The sequence below is a fragment of the Alosa alosa genome, chromosome 14, assembly GCF_017589495.1.
Source record: "Alosa alosa isolate M-15738 ecotype Scorff River chromosome 14, AALO_Geno_1.1, whole genome shotgun sequence".
Taxonomy (NCBI): Eukaryota; Metazoa; Chordata; class Actinopteri; order Clupeiformes; family Clupeidae; genus Alosa; species Alosa alosa.
Window position 1 is genome coordinate 25821623 of NC_063202.1, and position 24100 is coordinate 25845722.

Consider the following 24100-nt stretch of genomic DNA (forward strand, 5'->3'; position numbering starts at 1 on the left):
GTCTGCTGGGGGACCGATGGTGGCCCCTGTAGCATTGGCTGAATAGATAGATGGATGCTGTCCTCTCTAACCCTGTCTGTTCACCTCTAACACCCGTCCTGTGTCCTTGACAGTATCGCAGTAACCCTCCTCGTGACATGAAGTTTGCATGTCTGGTGTTCTGGTCTGTCTGTCTATCTGTCCGTCTGTCTGTCTTTCCTTCTAACCAATGTGAAATGAGTGCCTGTCTCCTGTGGTCTGTTTCTGTCTCCCGTTCTCTCCGTGCTGTGTGCGGCAGGAGGAAGGGGTGGTGGCCTTCTGCAAGGTGTGTGAACGGGCCCTCCTGCATCGCCATCGCCACTGAAAGCACGCCACCTCCCCATCCCTCCTGGCCTCCTGTGCCACCCCCACACACAACCCCCCCCCCTTCCTGCTTCCCCATGCCTCTGTTCTCACCTCTGTCAGGAGCATGTGTCACAACTGCTAAAATAACTTGGCATGTGCCAAGTGTGCTGCAAAAACAACCATTCTCAGAGGCTCCAAAAAGCACGGGGGCCACCAGACTTTGTTGACTTTCCCTGTCTGAAAGCCAAAGCCATTTTCAACATCTTTCAGATTGGGTGGATCTGAAACGCCCAATCACACTTTTATTTATAGCTTGTCTTTTTGTGCCACCCCTCCAACCCCCCATGTCCAAACACACTACAGCGCTAATGGCTAATTTAGCAGCGGGTGTCACCAGTTTGGAGATGCAGTGGCGCTCGATCTCCGTTTTGATCATCATTCCTCATTTTCCCTCACCCCAGTCACAGAATGCAGCCTGACACGTTTGCCGCCAGGGTTTGATGAGCTTATCTCACACTTAGCACACGTTCCCCATTCTGCCTACAGCTCACACTGAGAGTGTCACTGCTGTCACACACGTCGTGCCACGTCCTGACTGCAGACACAAATGGAATGCTTTGTAATTTACACCACACCACTGCAGACTCACACAAAACATGGACAACTATTTTGTAGTTGCTTATATTATGCATGTGGAAAATCATTGATTTAGAACCATGGGTTCAACATTTGTGATAAATCTGAAAGCGCAGTTTGGAGCTTGTGAAGTGGGGTTTATTAATGAAGCTACTGTAGATCTTCTTTACATCAAAGCTTGCTGCTTAGGCAGAGACTTTCTGTGCAGCCAAACTCTCCAGTAAAACACTTAGCCGTAGAAGGGATGGCGTTCCCAAAGCAATTAGCAAAGTCAAAGAAAAAACGCAATTATGGAGAAGTGTTATCACAAAATTATAAATAACAGATCGCTAACAGTCCAGGAAATTAATTGCAGAACTTAAACTTTGCTCTGATAGTTGAAGCCAAAGTGTTGCCCCTCTCTTTATCCACTGTCCTTATGATCCCATTCAGTCTTAAGGGAGTAAGAGTTTTATAATTGGGTCCAACACTTAGAGCCAAACGCACACCTTTAGCTTCAGGTATCCTCTCTTCTCTTGACCGCTGTCTCTTAATATTTTAGAAGCTATAACCTTGCTTACGTCACGCCGCGGTGAACACATTTTTATAGGATATGTGACATGTCGTTAGGGATACTTTTAGTGTCTCTCCAACCTGCTATATATGCAGTGTTTGGTCATATAGACGACATATAGGCGACCTCTCTTAGTTAACTGCTCAGGACAACCCTAATTGGAAAACCATTGCACTGCCTTTCTGAGCAAATTCCTTCTGCTTTATGCTAACAAGACTGACTATGACTGACATTGTTTATTCTTCAATGAAATATCCATGTCCATCCTGTTTTAAATCATTTGACACTGTTTTGACTTCACGTCTGGTGTGATTTGGTAAATATATCAGTTAACATTTACATGGAAATTACCTCCTGTCAAATCAACTCAATTCAAACCTATCTGGATACAGTATTACACACCCACAAAAATCATTATTTTGAATTTAGCCACATAGTACTGCACAGCTGTAAGGGACGTATACCAAAGCACATTATTGCATATGGGGGGGAGAAAGGAAAAGCAATATAGCCAAAAAAGAAAACTCATTCCATATGATTCTACATTATTTGAAATATAAGAGCTATAATGGGCATGATACTATTTTAGATACTTTACTTCACCCTGCAGTCAGGATGATTGTTGCCAATGTAACATGGCCCTACAACACTGAAATGTATGGATGTTGTTAGCTTGGCCATTTTTTACTTGAATGCAGTGCACTGATTTGTAACGCATGAGGACCTTGGCAGCCGCTTCCGGAGGCATGCTCAGCAAGAGCAGCATCTTCCCAGCCCCCCCTCCTCCACCATCCTCTTGGTCTGAATTCAGAACGTGACACCCCCATTTGAACCGCGGTGTACTGTAGCCACATCAAGCTGAAGTGCCAGTAGAGGTTTCAGAGAATGAGAGCCAGTTCTGGTGTGAGGTCACACACTTGAAGAGGCCAGCTGACCTCACATAGACATAGAAGATCACTGTCTTCCTCAGTATGAATTATATATCAGAGAGATGAAAACATTTTTATCAGACTTTAGCTTTTGCTACTCATGAGTGGCCATTGCCCTATTTATCAATGTATTATATTTACAGTATCAATACAATATATTTACAGTATACAGTATACAACATTCAAATCTCACACAAATCTAGTCCCACACAAATATATACTGTATGTTTGCAGATGCTTTAGGGTGTAGCATATTTTCCAGCATATCTCCTTTTCACAAACTATGTGGGAGGTTGCTATTTGTTTATGCACCTTTAGTTAGACTGGATGCAATTCCTTTGGATTTAATATTTTATCCCTATTGAACCTCCTGACAGAATCACCTTGAGAAAGGCTTACTGAAAAAACACAGCAGACTCTACACCTTATTGCGCCACAGATAATGTTTTTCTCACATCCCACTCAAACTCATTAAATAATGGTGCATTGCTGTACTCTGCCTGTTCAGGGTATAGCACTGCAGTGATTGAACACGTTTGTAAGCCTTTTATCAACACTTCATACCGGCAGCAATATTTCAAATCTGCAGCCAAACTGGCCGGAAGATTACATGTGTGAAAGCGTGACTCGTACCCGCAATGATCAGCCATGCGCTCCAGAGGTGGTGGGGCTACTTGGGTGAATAATAAGGGCAGAGAGGAGTCAGAGGAATGAGATCAAATAAAGGTCCAGCTTCTCTTCAGCCTGAGGATGTTAGGTCTTTGATTGGGTTAGATTGTATAATTTTGTCATTGTAATGTCCATGATTTGGTTAATCAGTTTGTTTCTCTTTAAGGCAGGGTTTCTTTATATGTGTGTGACAGATAGACGTTAGATAAAAGGTTGCTCTTGAGAGCTGTTTTGTGACATGGGTTACTTTTCTTAGCAGATGTGAATTTTTACTACAAGCTCTTAATGCATCAAGGTACGCTGTCAGTTTCTGCCCATCATCCAACATGTGGCACAGACATACCGTAGCTGGAAAAAAATATTCAGGCCTGGATAATGATGGAAGCATTGTTCACTAGCACTCACTGAACTTCCATCACCTAAAACAATCTGTGCGCCAAGGCAGCTGCTTGAGTTTATTTCTCAGGAAGGTCTCCTGCTCACTCCTCCCTCCCCCCCACCCCCCCCCCCCCTCAGCACCTCCTCTGTCTTGGCTCTCTCTCACTCAGATTAACATGAACATATTGTTGTCTCCCGTTCAGTTTGTGTGTGTGTGTGTGTGTGTGTGTGTGTCTGTGAAGCATTTTCTCACTCTCTCTGTCTCTCCCAGCTGGATGCGGAGGCCAGTGAGCTGCTGAAGGAGCTCCAGAACAAGCTCAACACCGTGTTGGACCAGCTGAGCGGGGTCTTCGGCTCCAGGTGAGCTCACGCTAGCCGGTGTTCTGTAGCCTGGATAGCATCCATGTCAGACAGCCACGGTGCTGATGCTCTCCGCACACTCAGTAGACTTGTTGAAACATAAATTAAAAGAGACATGAAGTACTTTGCAAAGCTCAACAATATGGCTAAGTAAATCTCAGTAAACAATGTGTTTTAACTTGATGTATGTGTCCATAAAAAAGGAAGCAGACACTCACCTTGAGTATACATTATGAGAGATAGTCGAGAGTTTTCCGGTAAGATGATAATCCAGAAGGACAACATAAAAGCTGTATCAGTACACAAACACACACACACACACACACACACACACACACACACACACACACACACACAGACACAGACACACACACACACACACACACACACACACACACACACACACACACACACACAGACTTTTATAAATGGTGTGTTCCTTGTGTCTGACCTACAGTTTCAAGCCGGTCATAGAGGATTGTGTGAAGCAAATGAATCAGGAGCTGGTGCAGATTAAAGGCAACGTGGGCAACAAGAGTAATGCTGCTATGGATGCTGAGACTGTTCTGAGGCCTCTTATGGACCTACTGGACAAGAAGTACGTTTCACCCCTCCACACACACACACACACACACACACACACACACACACACCTAAAATGATGTCAGTGACGCATGATGAGGAAGGAAGCAAAATTGCATGGACAAAAGTCTCCAATCAAGCAACATTTGAGATTAGCATTAATATACTGTTTTTCATTTGCTCTGGTAAATCCTCAAATTAAAATGATACGCCCAGCACTAAATGGTATGCGTGATTACATAACTCTGGAAGTCGCTGTAAAAAAAGCCTGCCATTGTTACCACTTTTCCTCCAGTCTCTTATCAGAGTAACATTGAGGCCATCAGAGAATTATCCCCAGGTCTCGTAATCATATGCAATACTAAATCCTCTTTTGTGTACAGTATGTCACCCGCCCCAACTGCTCCCCCTCCACCACTACCTCTTAAGCCATGACGTAGCAGCGTAAGAGCTTAAGGAGTTGCATCTGCACCACATCTCAGAGGTTACTGAACCCTGGCTTATTACTGAATACTGCTACCGGAAGCTTCAGAACCACAGTGCTGTCACTGACAATCATTCGGGCTTCGTGGTGGGATGTTGACAAAGTGGGAACTGTGCTGTTTTTATTTATTTTTTTACAGCTTGATGCTGTTTGCCAAGATCTGCGAGAAGACAGTGCTGAAGCGGGTTTTGAAGGAGCTTTGGAAAATCGTGCTGAACACCATCGAGAGGCAGATCGTCTTGCCTCCGCTTACGGACCAGAGTGTGAGCCATCACACCCCGCGTCTCTGAGATTCACACTCTGCCAGTGCCACCATTCACATTTACCATCAAGTGTCACCCCCACTATTGCCTTGCACTGATTCATTGCAGCAATTTATGTAAAGGCCTCACCCGAGCCTTGCTTTGAAGCCAGCATCAATAGCCCAAGAAGTAAACAGTGTTTGGGGTGCTTTCTCGTGCAACACCTCAGGAAAAAGTCTTTCTTTACCTGTGGGGTAGACATGGCACTGACAGGCCTGGCGAGGATGCCCCGCAGGCTGCAGGCTTAGCCTCTCAAGCAACGGCTGCACTTTTATCAGCCGCTCCCAGATGGAGCTGCCTCGCTTTGTTCAGTGCATTAAACACTGACAGCGCCCTGCGCACCTGCATTAAGAATATTCCGGCGTAGCTTATGCACATTGAATGCCAATGGGCTGTAAAAAATTCACCAACACAAAAAAAAAATCCCTGATATGGCTCAGGCTCATGCTGCGCCTGAGTTCCTCTTAATCTCAAAACCACAGAACTATTCTAGCAATTATTTTGTTTGTTTGTGTCATTAAGAATCATTGTTCACCTTTTGTATTTATTTATTTTTTCTTTCTCACAACAGCAAGGAGCTCAGATGATATTTAGTGCTGCAAAGGATTTGGGGCAATTATCAAAACTGAAGGTAAGGAGAGTATTTTGCGTGCTGTGTGTTGCTGTGTATTGTGCTTACCAAGTGAGAAACTGGAATCTTTAGAAGCGATTTGTTCTACTGTTCTAGAAGTATCTGTAGGATTGCAATGCATCCAGAGTGTGTTTAAAAACCGTACATGTGAACCAATTGCCTTTTCTATATTACATACTGTAGTATCCCCGCTGATACTGACCCAAATGGGCAACATCAAGTAAACACATTACCATTCACTAGTCCAAATCTTGTCTCTGTAGTGAGACAGTTTTATAGCCTTATGTGATCTAAGGGACGCAGTACATTAGATATGCATTAAAATTGCACTTCCCAGCGTCTGCATTTCAAATGAAACGCTTGATTTGATGGCAGCAGCTGGGGCATGCTCAGCCCAACAGGTGAGACACTGGGAGGGTAGTGGAGTGATTGTTTCTGCCCCCACTGAATGTGTTTAGAGTCGAGAAGGCAGATGAGATGAGCCCTGGTGGAGATGAATATGACCCTGCACTAACTGCTCTCTGTTCAGACCAGAGAGAGAGAGAGAGAGAGAGAGAGAGAGAGGGAGGAGAGAGAGGAGAGAGAGGAGAAGAAAGAGATGGAGAGAGCAGGCAATGAAAGGAACGTTTGTAGACTGAAAAATGACACAGAGGCTTTTGGCCATTCTGATCATCTCCTGTGCCAGTGTGATTGGAGGGAGAGGGAGTTCTGAGCCTCTCCCCTACACACTGTATCTTTGTGTCAGTCCGAATCACTTAACCTCAGCCCATCGTCTCAACACTCCTGCTGGGCAATCAAATAGCCCCAGCACAAATAGGACCTCAGCACAGCCACTGTGTTCATTCCACACAGTTCACATGTTCATTCCACTGGTTGTAGAGAGCTCTGTGTGTGTGTGTGCGTGTGTTTGTATGTGTGTGTGTGTGTGTGTGTGTGTGTGTGTGTGTGTGTGTGTGTGTGTGTGTGTGTGTGTGTGTGTGTGTGTGACTGTGTCTGTGTTAATGAGAGAAGACAGACAGACAGACACAGAGACAGAGAGAGTGTCTGTGACAAAAACAGAGAGAGTACATACTATCCTCAGAGGATGCACACAGTCTCAGGTCTCAGGTGGCTTGGCAGCCTGCTGTCGCTTCTTGCCTGTTGAAAGCCTCTTTCTTGTCTATGCAGTGCATCGAGACGCTCTCAGCCATCATTACAGTCCTGTCATTACCAGCCGGCTTCTCCATTGAGGATCTCAGTGGCAATAATTGCAGGCTAAGACACAGTAGCCCAGACGCTGTCGGTTATCAGCTCCTCATTCCCTGCCCAGCACGGGATTAGAGTCTGATCACACCTGTCCTTTACACTCCTGGGCAGAAGAACATTCCTACTGGTTTGAAGTTTCCATTTCCATTTCAGATACGAGGTATAATCGTATTAATAATCAATTTCATGGAGTAATCCACATACAGTTTCACTGCAGTAGATGAGACAGAGAGGGTGAGGAGGAGGAGGAGGAGGAGGAGGAGGAGGAGGAGGAGGAAAAAAGGAAGAACTGGTTGCAAGTGGAGAAGGTGACTAAAAGAGTAGAGCACTTGGTACTTTTTGGACATTTTGCTGCCTGCTTTTTCAGTGCATCCAGTCATTGCAAAGGAGTATGAAAGTGAGTTAAGCATACTAAGCTTAATAAGAGTTAAGCATACTAAGCTTGCTTATACAGTGTGCATAGAGACGCTGCATGAGTGCAGTATAGAAGTACCCAGATCATGAAGTGATAGAAGGGCTCAAGGATGGATGTGCTTCATGTGTATTCTGTATGTCTCTTGCAGCTAGTTGCAATAGCATCAATCTATGGTGAGGAGAGCGGGAGGAAACCCCAGTGAGTGACCAATGGCACGCAGTGGTGGAGTGTAATGTGCTCGATGTAGTCTGGTAGTTAAAAGTTAAACGGTAGTTTTTAGTCTTTTTTTGTGTAAAGTAATGAAATGAACCAGACCAAGGCTAGAGTAGCAGAACTTTAAGTCTTTAGTGGAAAATATGAGACAAGTTGGGTTATTAGTGCGAAGTAAGCCAAACTAAGTGGTAATGTATATGGTACTTGTCTAGCATATTGAAGGTGTGCTGGACCTTTACCCTTTGGCAATCGTAAGAAAGGGGGAGGTGAAGACAGATATGCATGCCTTCCACTGAATTGGCAGAGTTCTTAGAATACTAAATTATACTATTTACTCTCAATGCATACCAGCAATACTAAATCAAAATGTTTTTCTGTAGCACAGCTGATATCACTATTTGATTAGGTTGAAGATGATGAGTTTGCCACTGGGTTGAAACACTAATTACGGAATGTGCCGTAATTGCTTTTCCAAAAAGGGGAATTTATCAAGCTCCTTTGGTCAGTGAAGCATGAGAGGTTTGTGTGTGTACATGCGCTCAGAAGCCCTGGTCTCCAGACTTATTAGTGAACTCAGTGACTGTGCTGTGACTTTAATAGAGAGTAATGGGCACGGCTGGCCCTTCCCAATCCCAGGCCCGTCACTGCACATTCTGGGGGAGTTAACACCTAATCAATACACTTCGACAAAGCGTTAAAACTGTTGTATGGGAACTGATCTTTAAAAAAAAGTGACCTTTAATGTGAAAGAAATCGATGGACAGCTTCTTCCGTATCAACCCTCACCACAGACACACACACACACACACACACAATCACACACACTCCCACACACACAGACACACACACACACACACACAATCACACACACTCCCACACACACAGACACACACCACAAACCAATCTGGAGATGCATGGTGCGGAAACCAAATCTCATCCCTGTCCACACTTCCGGCTAGTGATTGAAACCCAGCTCCCGACTGTCCAAGGAGCCAACACATCTTGTATCCGTCCCAATCCGCTGATCAAAGGATTACTTTCAACATCAGTTTCATCATCATACGGTGCAGTTCCTGTTGGAGCTTACAGAGTTCAGACCCTCATTCTAATTGCTCTGGATATGTTCCCCCTTAAAAGAAAAAAACAAGAAAGGGGAAAAAACCTGGACTGTGAATTCCTGTGGATATCCTGGAGTCCAGAAGAAGATTAGGCAAAGTGTTCTCCATGACATCATAAAGGATTAGAGCCGTAGCTGTACATCAGGCTTTCCCTTCAACAGCTGTATGACCTCCTTCCATTATAGACACACACGGGCTGACACATTTGTATGTCATTACGTAATGCTTGACCAAGAGCAAGGCTTTTAGCAAAGCCATTTTCTAACATGCATTAAAGCTGGTGTTATAGCGTATAGCAGAAACATTGCACTGTCTTGGGCTCCTTGCCCTTTTCTCTCCCCTGCTGGAGGGTGCTATGGTCAGGTGTGATGATTGACAGGACTGTGGCAGTTGATTGACAGCAGTTATTAAGTTCCTTATTTCACAGGAGGCTGTGTGGCTTCACATGAAGGCCAACTGTATTGCCAGAGATTACTAACAGCCCGTAAGAGACTGTATACTCGAAACATATGGTCATTTATGTTCAAGTGCCCATAAATTGTTAATTATGCATCGTGATTCATGATTAATGCCATGCCATGATATGTAACATTTCTTTTTATATATATTTTCTTGGATTAGAACCTAATGATGATGGTGTGTGTGTGTGTGTGTGTGTGTGTGTGTGTGTGTGTGTGTGTGTGTGTGTGTGTGTGTGTGTGTGTGTGTGTCTCTTCCTGTTAGGAACACGTGATCCGTGATGAGGCTCGTAGCCTGACACCACGCCAATGTGCAGCCATGGATTTAGTGCTTCCCACAATCAAGGTATTGCTTTTTCTCCCTCCCACTCTCTCTCTCTCTATCACTCCCCTCTCCATCTGTCCTTCTCAAGCCGTCTGTCTCCCTCGTTCCATGTCCAGGCTGAGAGCACACACTTCACACTTCACCTGCACCTCCTACCCAGACGGATAGTCACATGCATGCATGAAGCCAGCGTTTTTGCTCCTTTAATGCCTGCCATGTTTGTAATGAAGAACATTCTCTGGTTTATGTCATTAACATCTCATTCCTAACTGCTCCTCCGCCAACACTTCTCTCCCCGTTAATCTATTTTTGTACTTAGGTGTAAGCGTGGGCCCAAGAATAGATGATTACATGACTCTGGATAGCCACCTGTACTGTATTTTGATGAGGCTCAAATTGTGTGGTTGCTCATTTATTTTGATTCAGGTTAGATGCACACTCCCACACATGCCGTGCTTCCCAGCTGCATTGTGTATGTTTTATTGGTCTGGGTATTTTTGAGGCCTGACCTTGCTCTAAATGTGCGAGGCCAACGTCCCTGTGGTTGTAAGATGCTGCTGTTATTGCTATCCGCAGGCAGGTGTGCACATGTAATTATTGGGGAGATTATTTGGACGGCAACTGCCAGGAGTTGGCCCAAGCTGTGTTCTGTGTGAGCGCAGCCCCACGAAACCTCCAAGACTTAAATTGATTCTCGTGTCTCCAAGGAGACCACCTCCCTCTTTAGATCAATCATGGTGGAGATTTTCACTTCATCAGTATTCCAGGCAGGAGACCCAATTAAAGAAGTTACGAAAAGCCTTGAGGAGAATTTTGCCTGTCAGAGTTAAAAAGGCTGCATGCCGTTTTAGTTAAACATTCTTTGCCCGCAGCCTATATGGTGTGAAACTGCACACTGTCGAATATAGAGCTAGATAAAGGATGTCATATAAGAAAATGACAAAAGACAGTATAAAACCTTAAGTATAGCAATAACTACAGGAAAGACCCATTCAACTCAATGGTTATTTGAGCCCATGTATTATCACATGGCTGATTATGCTTTAATGTTGCCTGTTTTATGTGTACCATTTGTTCTCCTGAATGAACCTCTTGCTGCTGGCCTTTAGGCTCCTGTCCTGTGGCTAAGTGAGCCAGGCTCCAGAGCAAGCCACATGCTCAGGAATAGTTTATATTTGTCATCAAGTTTTTCAAGTTTTCTATACACACATCTTAATTGCCTAAACTATAAATATATTGTCAAGAAATAACAGCTCATTACTGAGTGGGATGAAAGACATTTTTGGACTCATTGGTCTAATTCTGCAAGACCAAAGCCAACTACCTCGTTGTGTTTGTGTGATAAAATCTTAAACACACACAATTGGCAAGGATTCACTGAATTACCACTGTTTGTATAACTCTTTTCCTAATTCCTTAAGACCACACTGCCTCAAATTATTCTGTCATGTTTACTCTGCCACGTTTTACTAAAGAGTATCAAGTGACAGAACTTCCTGTCCAATCGATATGGCATGGTATAATCCAGAGAGACAGCCGCAAGGCAAGCAGTATCATGGATCCATCATTAGCCAGGAAAAATTAAGGACCAGACAGAAAGCAATTATCTCATTGTCTGTAATTGCGAGTCTTTGTTTGCAAGGTGTAATTGCTAAGGGGTGGAGTGGTGAGGCATAGTGGCGGTCTTGAGATTGACGTCCAGCCCTAGCAGAATTCCAATAGGGCCCCCGGCGCCTGCCCTCTCCTTAGCAGTGCTGAAGCCTGAGGGGAGGCGGGGGGGGGGGTGGGGGTTGGGGACAGGAAGTGACAGCGCGTCAGCCAGGCTTTTTAAAGCGGGAGCTGGATCCGCCACTTGACATGAAACTCTAGCCCCCTCATTCTTAATCAGATGGGATAATCAGCGCACATGGTTGTCACGCCTGCCACGCTGTGCAATTTGCCAGCCCATCAGTCCCCGCAAAAGTCAACATGTCCTAAGTAGTTCATTTAGACCATGGAGAGAAGCATTAACATCTTGGATATTGTTTGCACAAGTTGATGTACGAGGTGGTCTAACAATCCTCAGAGTGTTTGGATGTAATGGATGAATTTATTCCCTGGAATTCAGGCCAAAAGAATTATTTGCACATGTCTAATATATAAATTCTTTTTTCCCCCCAGCAATATTTCCACGCGGGTGGTAATGGTCTTAAGAAGACATTTTTGGAGAAGAGCCCTGATCTGAAGTCCTTGAAGTACGCTCTCAGCCTTTACACACAACCCACAGATGCCTTGATCAAGAAATATATATGCACCCAGACCTCTCAAGGTAAGCCCATTACATGGCTTCACTTACAGAGCTGCTGGTGACAGAGATCCTTCAAATCCGCAGTGAAGTGGTGCCTATGCAGTGTTTTTTTTAAATTTCAGGAGTATAGCTTCAGACAGGCACACTAGTGGTGCAGGCTGGTTGTTGTGGAATTTGATGGTGACCTTTCTCTCATTGCCTCGTCTCTATTTAATTACACTTCTCCTTCCCCTTAACACCCCTGATTCTCCTGCTGTAAAGGGAAAATAAGAGGGTTAAGGGGCTTGTCACACTATTTTATGCACTGGGCTCAGTCGGAGCACAAGTCCTGTGTACTTTTCCTTTTGTGCATGTTTATAATTTATCAAGTTGTGGGCGTGGGGTTGTTCATCACACCAGGCCAGGGCTCACTGCAGGCTGGAGGCAGTGATGGATGCTTGTCCATCACTCTGCTTGTGGGAATGTCACTCATGGATCTCCTCCAGTGGCCTGAAGTCCAGTGCCTTTAATATAAGCCCATTCAACTTTGGGCACTTTTGCTGAGGTATTATTGTAGAGTTTTGTAGTCATTTTTCATGGTTCATGACACTGAAGGTGACAAATGGACTTTCAAAGATTTGTAAAAAAATCTTTGAAAGTGTGTCCTGCATTTCAAAATGTTTTTGTATTGTCCTGCATTTCCTTGTGCAGTTTGGCATGTTGAAAACTGTCCCACACACATAATTACAGCACATGCCTCACTATGATGTATAGGGAAGGAGTTCAGAATTTTTTGGACAAAATTAGTCAAGCTAGTGAACTATAATTTTGGATTAGGCCAACTTAATACAGCTTATCCCTCATGAGGCAGCCTGCGTATTTTTATCTTGTGACCCCTTGAGCATTTTAACAGTAGCTCTCTCTCCTTTTTGTAATTTGAATGCCTACACACTGCATAAACACCCGCATTGTTTATCCTGAACCATGGCCTCCCAAACAAGCACTGGTACAAATCAATTATATTCACCCTCATGTGGGAATAGTTCCTACACAGCTTTTTAAAGGATGTGAACTAAGATTGTATTCAAGCCTGACACAGACTCCTGGGGGCCATGCATATTCAGGCCAGTCTTCTGCAGTGGAAGCTTTTATTTGAGTTGCATTATCATGTTGAGGAGATCTTTTGCATACAGTATATTCTCCCTTGTGTGAATGGGCATGTTGTGATGGAGAAGAAGTGCTGGTCGGGTCACTATGGAGTGAGGTCTCACTTTGTCCCACAGTTTTAGAGCAATCTCCTACAGAAGAGCATGTTTTCAGCGAGGAGCTGTGTGGTATTGATTCTGTCTCAGAGAAAATAAATGGCCTATATTGGCAGAGTGTGAGGGGCTCTCCCCCCTTGGGATGCAGAGAGGATACATACATTGTGAGGAGAGGAGCCTCATACCTCTCGCTTTCTCACTAGCCGTGTCGTGTTTGGCTCCTCTCCAAATCACAACGCAAAGTGGTCATTGAAATAATTGCTTCTTCTCTGTCTCTCCCTCCCTCTCTCTCTCTCTCTCTCTCTCTCTCTCTCTCTCTCCATTTCTCTCTATCTCTCTCTCTCTCTCTCTCTCTCTCTCTCGTGATAGTGTCTGTCACAACAGTGCTCAGCCGTGTGCAAGGTAGAATGAAGCCCTTTGCAGCCCTTAAACTTGCACTCTGCCCGCAGGGTCCAGCGTGCTAACGATTCACTCTCCACAAATTTTGCTGACCCACTTATGAAGTCATCCCCTTTTTATTTTTTTCAAGCTTATCTCTGGAAAAGCTTGTTTTCTCTCCTCATAACATGGCAGAAAATATCAGAAGGCACCCAGTGGAGATACAGGAAGCTTATGTGGCTCTACTCAACCAATCTTATCTGCACACAAGTCTCTTATTTGCCACAGTGTACAGTATGGGCACCCAGAATGGGCATTTTGGAGTAACAGGAGACAGACTTTCTTCTGTCTATTCCTCTTTTCTCTGAATATGAGAAATACTGGAATTCAAAAGCAGTCATTTTTTCCTTAATTAGTGAATGGCTGAGCCGTGCATTATCAGTAGGGACGAAGTGCAAGGGTTGAGAAATGAGCTATTGTTCCGGCTGTTGTGCGGCTCAGACGGTCCCTAACATGGTTGATATTGGTTTGAAATTTGATTCTTACCAGCTCATTAATCTCTGTCATGTGAGCAACCAAATGAAGTCGTTGGGAGGAGCACGGCCCTCGTTTGCACACACCATACAGTCATTTGCTGCTGTCTGACACCATTAGTTAGTCACACATTGAGTTTGCCATGAAAATGAAATTGAATATGCGTTTTACTGACTTCCTTCTCCTGTCAGTGCTTTGCATTAACCTGTGTCTAGTCCACCCATTTTAAAGAGTATTGAAGGAGTAAAGATGGTTCAGACACGTGCATATATGTGCTCCTTGTTTTGAAGTCATGGGAGAAAAATAAGAAAGCCAAACCACAAGGGTTACTAGCAGCTGCAGACAGATTCAAACTGAAGAATTTCCACCTCTCATCATGTAGATGAAGTTTATATTAAATTATTAACTCAATCACCATATTCACTCCACTAGAGCTAGGTACAGTAGTTATCATATCTATCACAGATCAGGACTCTATAGGCGTATAGTTGAAGGTGACATGGACATGAATTCTGTGAGGGGACCGCAACTCTAGTCCTTTGCTGACCTTGAGGTGGAGAGGGACTCTCACAAAGGAACACATTTCTGCACTCGATACCTTGATGCCTCTGATGTCCTGTCAGAGACCACTTGGCTGACGTTGTTGTTTAGCTTCTCACAACAAATCAGCACTATGCAGGTCTGGCCACCCATGTCCGGTGACACTGCAGGATGTCGGGCGGGACAAAAGGGCAGTATCCATACAAATGGCCAGAGATGTCACGCGGACATCCACTGAGTTACAAATGACAAAACAGTCTTGAGGAGGTTGTGTTATCTGGAGTGGGCTAACCTCAGAAATGGCATGGGGAAACCACTTAGGGCCTATTTATTATGTCCTGACAGCTTCATTGATTTTTTTCAAAAAAGCCGAGGGGCAGAGGCATTTCTTTTTGCATTATTATTTCAAAATAGTATTGAATGCAACATGATGTATTTTGCATACTGAATCAGAGTTTTCCTATTCCATTTAGTGTTAATCGCCATTCGCAGAACTACAATGCTCTCTGTACACAGCACTGTGTAGCACAGCACTAAGTCACCCAGAAAATGAGAGAAAGCGTAAAAAGGGATTTTTCTGTAACCGTTGTGATACACAATTTGAGATGTAGCATATTTGCAAAGTGTGTTGTGATTCAGTGACTCATAGAGAAAAGAATATGTGGCTCAGAGGTTATGTAAAAGTTTCTTTGTTTGGTAGGACCCCTTTGTGTGCTCTACTTGAGGTGACATATCATGTTTAGCCTTGATCATGTTACGCCTGAGGATTGGGGATTTGGGCCTCCTCTGTGCATTCCCCTCTTTGTTGTCAGAGAGCTTGTATACGTGTTCTGTTTGAATGCGCCTTTTAGGATGCAGGAGCTGCTCAGGTCTCTTTGTTAGTCATGCCTTCAAGTCTCTTGACATCATTTTTGAATCACTGACGTCAGCTTTTAATGCATCCTTAAAAGTTTGTTAGACACACATCAGTATGACGCACAACGCTATTCTTTGGTGGAAATGTAAATCCTAGACAAGGCAGCACTGGCTTTGGTTTTGTGTCAGAGTATGCTGTATTTGTCCATATTCTCACTTTGTGAATGTTGTGAGGTAATGCCCGTCCCCAAATCCATTCTTACTATAGGCTCCAATTTGCAGAAATATGAATGTTTCTATTTGAGAGCGAATAATTCTGCCTTCATCACTGGTATCATTTATATCAGTGCTACCTTTGGACTGAAAATTGAGTAACTGTCTAGACCAGTTTTGATTAAAACTACAATGGCCAAAACCCACCCCCTTATCCAGTTGCCTCATCGATCTGTGACTTTTTTTCCTAAATATCAGAGGGTATGAAGGTGTGCATAGTAAAAATGTGGGCCTTTCCTGTTGGAATTGTGTCAAAGACCTTCGCCACTTGTTTCAGGTGAAAAATGTGTACCAGGAAAGGCCAGGTCATAGTGCTATTGAGCGTAGTGCCCTGCAGGGTGGAATGTTTCACCATTCCCCAGCCTCTCTTTCATTGACTACTGTAAGTTAGCAAACTGTTTAAGACATCAGATGCATTCTGTTCTTCAGTAGGTAGAAAGAATCATAAATGTTTGCACAGAAGTATCACAACTGAGGCTTGTCCCTATATTATCCACACTGACATGTTTACAGTCTATGGTTTATTCACACAAATATCATTTTTAATTTGAATGAGGCACATATAATAACCATTTAGGGAACTGTGTTTCAAAATAATTAGAATCTTCCACAAAGAGGAATGCAGAATTCTCTGACCAAATCCTACATACATAGAATATGTGTTTGTGATGGACATGAGTGAAAGTTAAGTCTTCACAATTTGGAAAGATACACTGTCACCAAATCTGGTTCTGGCAGAATAGTAAAGTCACTTCTTATAAGCCAGGCTATTGTTTTAATGCTGTACAGAGATATGGTTATTTTGACTAATAACAAATGACTTGAACAAAAGAACTCTGCCTAACATATTGAACGGACATACAGTATTGAATGGGCTGTTGCTTTAGACATTTTTTAGGCCTTTTCTGAAATGAATGTTTCAATATGTGAGTGTAGTTGAACAAATAATTATTGTAGCTTCAGGAATTTGAGACAGTAATAATGTTTTAGCATCAACTGGCAGTATGTGTTCTTGCATCCAAATTTAATCATTTATTTTAAGTTTGATTAATGGGAGTCATTACTTGTGCAGTTAGAACAATTCAATTCAATTTGATTTGAAATGCACATTTCTACATAAACACTTAAGGCACACTGTATGCCATCTCAAGGCTTCATATTCCCCTCACATATATGTCTTTCATAACCTTTTGTTGACACAAGTTAAGTGAATTTTACAATGTCAATATTATGCAGCCATTTTGAATGGACTTTTGTGTCAAAGTGGTCATTACGCCATTGTGCATTAACACTAGGTCAATTTTACTTGACTTATGGCTCCAGGGCTGAACTGCTTTTGTTCTCCCTCCAGAGATTTGTTATGGCAAGACTTTTTTCATCAATCAGTATAATATTACAGCTTCATCATTACAGTAATTGTCCACCTGTGCGGTAAAATCAGTAGGTCGGTGTAGATGGTATAACTATAGCAGTATATCAGTATGTCTGCTTACTCATATATTACTCAAGACCATCTCCTCATGGTAAAATGATTCATATCATATGTAACTGGCTATAAAACACAATGGCTGAGATTTAATTTGGTGTGAGACTAATGGTCACTCGTAGTTGAATTATATTTGGGCGCACACCTCCAGATTAGTGATGAAAGAGAATCTGAAAAAATGTCAAGCCTAATTGCTCCTTTCAAGCCATGTAGGCTATCTGCGTCCGTGGGCACACACACACACACTCACTCAGCTCCAGTGCCCCACCCCCCACTGGACATGGCTTGGCAACATGAGTCGCATATGTCAGATGGAAACCTTTTTCTCCTCTCTGCCACGTCACATCTGTCCACACTAATGTATTCCGATCGCTTATGATCGCTTGCTATAGATTTTTTGAACGAGCCTGACACCATTTGCTGCAGTCTGAGAGCGACATCATTTTCAGCACGGTACATCATTTGTGTAGTGCATAAGCGCTGATCACTTGATGGATGGGAGTGAGCTATTTCCCTACCTGTGTAGTATATCAGCACTAGTGGAATGTATTTAGGAGTTTCACAGCTTGCTCCTAGCTCAGCATGGCTTCCACTTAATCCAATGCCTTGAAGTCAAACATAGGCACTGCCTTTTATTGGCCGGCTACAGATGGTTTGTGTTTGCTTGCCACATAATTGTTAGTTGGGGTTATTTCTCACAGTCCTTCTCTAATCAGGTGTCATTACCATAAATCAGGTTCTCCCGTTCTTTCATCATGTGCGTTAATAAGTGCTGGGTGTTTTGGCAATTATTGATTAAGTGGCAAATAAACACAGTCATTTATCCTGTGAGGAAGATAGCACACATCTGTCTGCAATTTCCCCATGGTGCATGTTTGGACATTAATAACGCTGCACGACAAGCTTCTGATGGGACTACTGGGGACTAACAACAAGTCATTGGTCTACACCAGGATCAGGCCTGGGGATCTGCTTGCTCTATGCTCACTTGGTTAAATAGCTGGAAATACACACTATTCAGCACAGACTACTGTTGCCTAATGCTTAGTTGGTTTGCTTGGCTTGATGTGTGTGTGTGTGTGTGTGTGTGTGTGTGTGTGTGTGTGTGTGTTTTAGATGAGGGTGTTTTTTATTTAGTTTTCATTATAAACTAGCAATACATACATAATTGAAATGAAACAGTGAAAACACAGGAACTCCTACTTGAACGGCTCATCTTTAAAATGGCTCTTCAAGGGAGGAAGTCAAGTGGAGTTTATATTCCTAGGTCTATTTTCTCAGTCACTGAGCAGTGATTTCAAGGGCCCTCTTGTTTCTGTCCCTTATTCAAAGCAAGTGTTTTTGCAATCATCCTGAAAGGAGATGCACACGGTCTCTGTGTTTGATTGATTCTGTTTATGTTTTGGGAACTCTCTAGGTCAGTCGTCCGATGGACCAGTGGGGGAGGTGTCCATGCAAGTGGATCTCGTCTCTCATCCAGGCACGGGGGAGCACAAAGTCAACGTGAAGGGTAAGTCTGGGCATCCTGTGGAAAGCACCTCTTCCTCTCTCACTCTCTCACACGCACGCACACACACACACACACACAGAGACAATTACACACACCTGCACTCACAAATTCACACTCTCACAAGCCTACATTCTCTAAAATATTCTCCAAAGTATCTGGAAACCTATTAATAGTTCTGTCCACAAATATTTATGTGCACTTACTCAAATGAGAAGAGAAATATTTACATTGCATCTGTGTGCAGACTGCCTTTTCATGTGATTTTGATAAGAATAAGGAGGACACTTTTAGAATGTGTATCGGAAAAGTAACTTGCAGTATGTGAGGTGCAATTCCTATATTCACACACAAACAGTCACAACCGTCATGTCAGCTGAGTAGAAGTTCAATAGAATTAGGTACCTGCGCAGCACAGTATCACTAGCTGCGTTTCCATTACAGTTTACAGCAAAATTATCAATGGTCCATTGATGCATTTGATTAGTGCAAAAGTGCATAAAGGCAAAAGTTTCATAAAATCACGTGGTGAGCGTTTTCTCATTTTCTTACAACACAGCCTGATAGTGTTTGGAGCTTTTTGTAGAGATGACATGTAGACTAACTAATGTTTTGTTTCTGTGCTCCAACTCACTGAGAGATGTGCAAGAAGGGGGATTAGCCCAGTCATTATTGGCCCACAGTCGTGATTAAACACAACTGTGTTCCTTAATGACCCAAGAGTTGTAGCATTTATAGAGCACTGTTCCAATAACAATGCCATTAAAAGAAGGTATATTAAGAAGCCTCATTAAGTCCATCCTTCATCCTACTCATTGATCTAATGTACCTAAAAAAATCAGCATTAAGGAGGAGGATTGTTTTTAGCTGAGCTACACATGGACATTCAGTCTGAGTTGGATGACCTTAGAGCCAGTAAACTTGCACTCACCTCCAAATGCATTCACACTTCCCGGTACTCACCTCACAACCTGACCAGACTCTCGGAAGAGCACTGCCTCCCTTATAGCTGTTTGTAGCCCCACGGACACATGTTCCCCGGGCTCTGAGGACAGTTTGATGTGGGCCCTGCATCCCCAAGAGTTCTTAGATTGCATTGGCTGTCCCTTGGCTGCAGTCCTTTTCTCAGTCATGGACATTTTGTACATTATAAAGCAGTATAAGTGGGACAGAGCTGAACAGAATGTCTGTGAGACTGCCACAGTGTAGCTCATGGCAGCAGTTAGGGGAGGCACGTGTGAGTCACCATGCGTGTGGAGGGTTGCCTGTGCTCACCGCCTGTCCTTCTCTGTGCCCTGCAGTGGTGGGAGTGAACAACCTCAGCTGGAAGACCAGCGCCATGTTCCGGCCGTTCGTAGAAGTCAACGCCATTGGGCCACACCTCGCTGACAAGAAACGCAAGTTCAGCACCAAAACCAAGAACAACAACTGGTCCCCCAAGTACAATGAAACATTCCAATAGTAAGTCCTTTCCTACAAGTTCCAAATACAAATTCAATGTGGTCACCCATACCTTTTGTGTCCACTGCTCGAGGGACCATTTTTCCTCTCTTGTAAATAAAACCCACTGTTCACTAGTAAAATTCATCTAAATTGGTGTGAATTTGTGGACAAGGCTGATGAACAACAATGCATGTCACCAAAAAGGTGGTGTGCATAACTTACTGTGAAAGCGTTGACTGTGCATCCCTGTCTTGATGCATAATTAAGCAGAATGGAGCAGTAAGTCTGATGAAATATGCCTCAACTCCTCCACACTCCCTCACGCATGCTCTGTCTCTGCCAAACAAGCTAGAAGGATCATATATGGTGTCTGCTAATAGTGCTGAGGGATCAATGCCTGGTCTGTCTGCATATAGATTCACCCCTGACAGTCTCACTTGACGCATAAGAGGCAATTAGAGCCGAGGGATCTTTGGGAAGCAGCTTACAGAAAGGTTGGCTTGCCATAAAGGATGTCTTTGTGCTTCCCAGTGAAGGCATTCACCCCTCATCTGCTAAGAAATGCATTGACTGGCTCCCCCCCCTCTCACTGGAAAGGCCCTTTATTTTTTCTAAATGTCAGACTCAAACTCCTATCTGCTGACTGGCATGTAATTAGGGGGAAACCATAACCTATAGTGCCCATCTGGCAAGAAGATTACCTCCCCGGATTTGTAAAGCATATTGAAAACAAAAAAGATTATTAATATGGATGAGTTTGTAAAAGCCACTCACTGTTATTTGCCTTTCTTTTTAAGTGTACTGAGCAATGAACACGGTCCAGAGACCTATGAGCTTCACGTCTCTGTGAAGGACTACTGCTTCGCCCGGGAGGATCGAATCGTTGGCATGGCCGTTATCCAGCTACGGGAGCTGGCTGACAAGGGAAGCCTGCCCGTCCTCTGCCCTCTAGTCAAGAACGTCTCCATGGATGAAACCGGCCTGACCATCATGAGGATACTCTCTCAGAGGACCAACGATGAGGTGGCTAAAGAGTTTGTGCGGCTCAAGTCCGACACAAGGTCTGCCGAGGAGGTGACGGAGGCAAAAAAATAAAGTGAAACATGCAGCGACGGAAAGCAGGGGAGGGGCATCAGACGGACATCCCAGCTGGCCCAAGGAGTTGTGTTGTTTGTTTTTGTGCATGTGCGTAAAACATCTGTTGGAATGTTCATTTTAAACTACAGTACGTACAAGTGTTTACCTAATGTATGCTCACTGTTAAGTACTATATTCTACAAGTTACGTTCAAGGGACATTCGGTACATTTTTGTAAGACATTAGTCTTTTTGAACAGAAATTTGTTCAGATAAAGTGCCAAACCAGAGTTTAAAAAAGAACTAAAACAGAACGATATAAAACTATGGCGAACTTGGTATCTTTTCAAAATTTGCTTGATTTGTCCAGTGTATAATCATTCTCTTTGGCCGTGTAGCGTTTTACTCTTTAAGTCCTCTCATTTGCACCAGTTCGTTACACATTCCTTCACACAACACTGGTTGTGCATGTCCTGTGTTCGACCATGTCTCTCCCATGAGTTCACAGTGACCACGGCAAAGGTCATGAGCCTGCGCCCTCCAGTTCTTTGTATTTTGAGCCAACCCTTAAAAAAGAGACCATTTTTTAAACGGCGATGACTGCTATTTCAGACTTCATAGGTGTTTGTAATTTTATAACCATTGACAACAATGAAGACAGCCTCTTGTGCTATCAGTTGAAAAAAGGGTGGAACAGTCTTTTCTTTAATGCCATATTTTATGTGTGTTTTTTTCAGTCATTGGCTTCCAGCCCTTCTGAATTATCACTGTGAACACGAGCTTTGGAAGGCGGGCTTACATAACATTGCTGACGGTTTGATATTGTCGTTTCATATAGGAAATAACTTTGTTCCTGAGAAACTGCCAAAGTTATATAAAATGTTTGTACAAAAAAAGCAATCCATTACCTGTATGAAAAATATATATGTACATGTGCTATAAGGATTTTTTTTCAAAGCTACATATCCAAGTGGTGATGGGGTGATTTATAAAGTTTTATTTTGGAGAGTTATGTGAAGCTGTTAACCAATCTGAGAGTTGTAAATGTTGCTTTACATACAAGTTATATCAGCTTCTGTCATTTCATTTATTTTCTTTACAATGGAAAGAGTTTAACGTTTGGTAATTATGCAACATTCCTATGTATTGCACTGATGGCGAATTGTATGTCATGTAAATATACTTAGTGATAAATTGTATGAGGTTGTCATTTTTATGTATGCCCGAAAGATTACGACACATAAATCAAAGATTGCATTGAGGTCGTATAGGGTAATTTCACAATCAGGGAAGGTTTGGGATTACCCACATACTGTATGTCTTTGTAGTTCAAAATATATGGTTTATGTTTGTTAATTTTATGTGCATTATTATTGAGTACCATTAGAAGCACTTGGAGTTTGTCCGCAAACATTTTTCACACTTCTCCACCCTCCAAGTTGATGCTTGATTTAAACATACACCACCTCATCGCAAAATATCAACAAACCTTTATTGTTAGTAGAAAACTGGAGCACAATAGGACATTTTATAATATCTGACAAATTAAATGAATTTTAATTGAAGTCATCATCTGATGACTTCAATTAAAATGATGATGACTGATATGGTTGGTCGTTAGTAAGGTATAATGTATTGTCCGATAGTCATTATCGGAAAATAAGTCCCAACAGGGTGAACCGACCCCGGTGCGAAGCGGATATGTGATATGCTATAAAATCCCACATAAACTGTATGATGCAATTTACTTCACTGGTGTTTCTTAGATTAAAGTTTTTTAATCATACACAAACCATATACTGTAATATCAAAAGCTCTTTCCCTGATTGTGAAACTATGCAAAAAAAGGAACTGGTATGTATTCATAAACAACAGCAATAGATAATCTGTGTAATCACATCCAACAAATCTCATTCATCTCTCAAATTTGTAAACCACACGCTTTGAGGATGAAACAGTGCCAGTATTGGCTTTAAAAGATTTAAATAGGTTTTTAGTGATACCTAATTCATATAATAATGTCATCTCAAAGTCAAAATGAGAGTCTCACTTCAAATGGCAAAAACCTGCTGTAGAGTTCTGATTCATGCTGCTTTTAAGCCACAATCAGAGTTTGACAGCAACAGCCAAATGTGGCTCCGCACTGAAGACCTCAAACACAGCAGAGGACAGATTTGCCTTGGCCAGAGGATTACCTCTGAATAACACACCCACTGATAAGCGTCCATATTGAAAGATTCAGAAAGTACACTGCACCTCTTTTCAAATGGACGATTAGCACCTCACATCCGAATGATCAGATCAGCACATAGACAGCAGGAGAACTCACCCTGAACACAGATGCAGAATCAGACAGGCAAACCAAATAAGGCAATTGTTCATTTGTACTCATGCATGCTATTCCAGATTATGGTCCTGTTCCACTCATTTTCAAAATGTATTTATAATACAGAGATAATAGGTAGACTGTCAAACAGAGAAGGGCACAAATTGTGCCTATTTGTAAGCTGTGGCAGGTAATGAGCAGTGGATGTGGAATGTAAGAGGCAGTGATGTGAACTCATTCATTTATCTGTCAGACAAACTTAAAACAAGTGTCTGGCTGCAGAATGCCACATATGTAGGGGCAGACCAGGGTAAAGCTCACAGATGCACACGCTACTTATCTCATCTGCACAAAGTCATTTTTCAACATATTGTTTTTCATTCATAATGCATCTCAGTGGTTCTTTTGGAACATGTCATGATACATATCCTCACTGAGAAAAAATAAATAAAATCAATGAACACAGAGCATATTCACAAGTCTTCATCTGAGGTAGGTATATGCAATGTATTTTAGAGTGCACTGTGAAAGA

General features: G+C 42.9%; 1 protein-coding gene across 1 annotated transcript; it reads left to right on the forward strand.

Annotated features, from left to right (window-relative positions):
* Window positions 1-216: 216 nt before the first annotated feature.
* On the forward strand, window positions 217-22441 carry LOC125307233 (protein unc-13 homolog B). Its single transcript, XM_048263094.1, has 10 exons — window positions 217-304; window positions 3761-3849; window positions 4307-4447; window positions 5055-5178; window positions 5789-5848; window positions 9563-9643; window positions 11783-11930; window positions 18634-18726; window positions 20025-20184; window positions 20964-22441. The coding sequence occupies exons 3-10, from the start codon at window positions 4341-4343 to the stop codon at window positions 21259-21261; spliced, it is 1071 nt and encodes a 356-aa protein (XP_048119051.1). The 5' UTR covers window positions 217-304; window positions 3761-3849; window positions 4307-4340; the 3' UTR covers window positions 21262-22441.
* Window positions 22442-24100: the final 1659 nt, after the last annotated feature.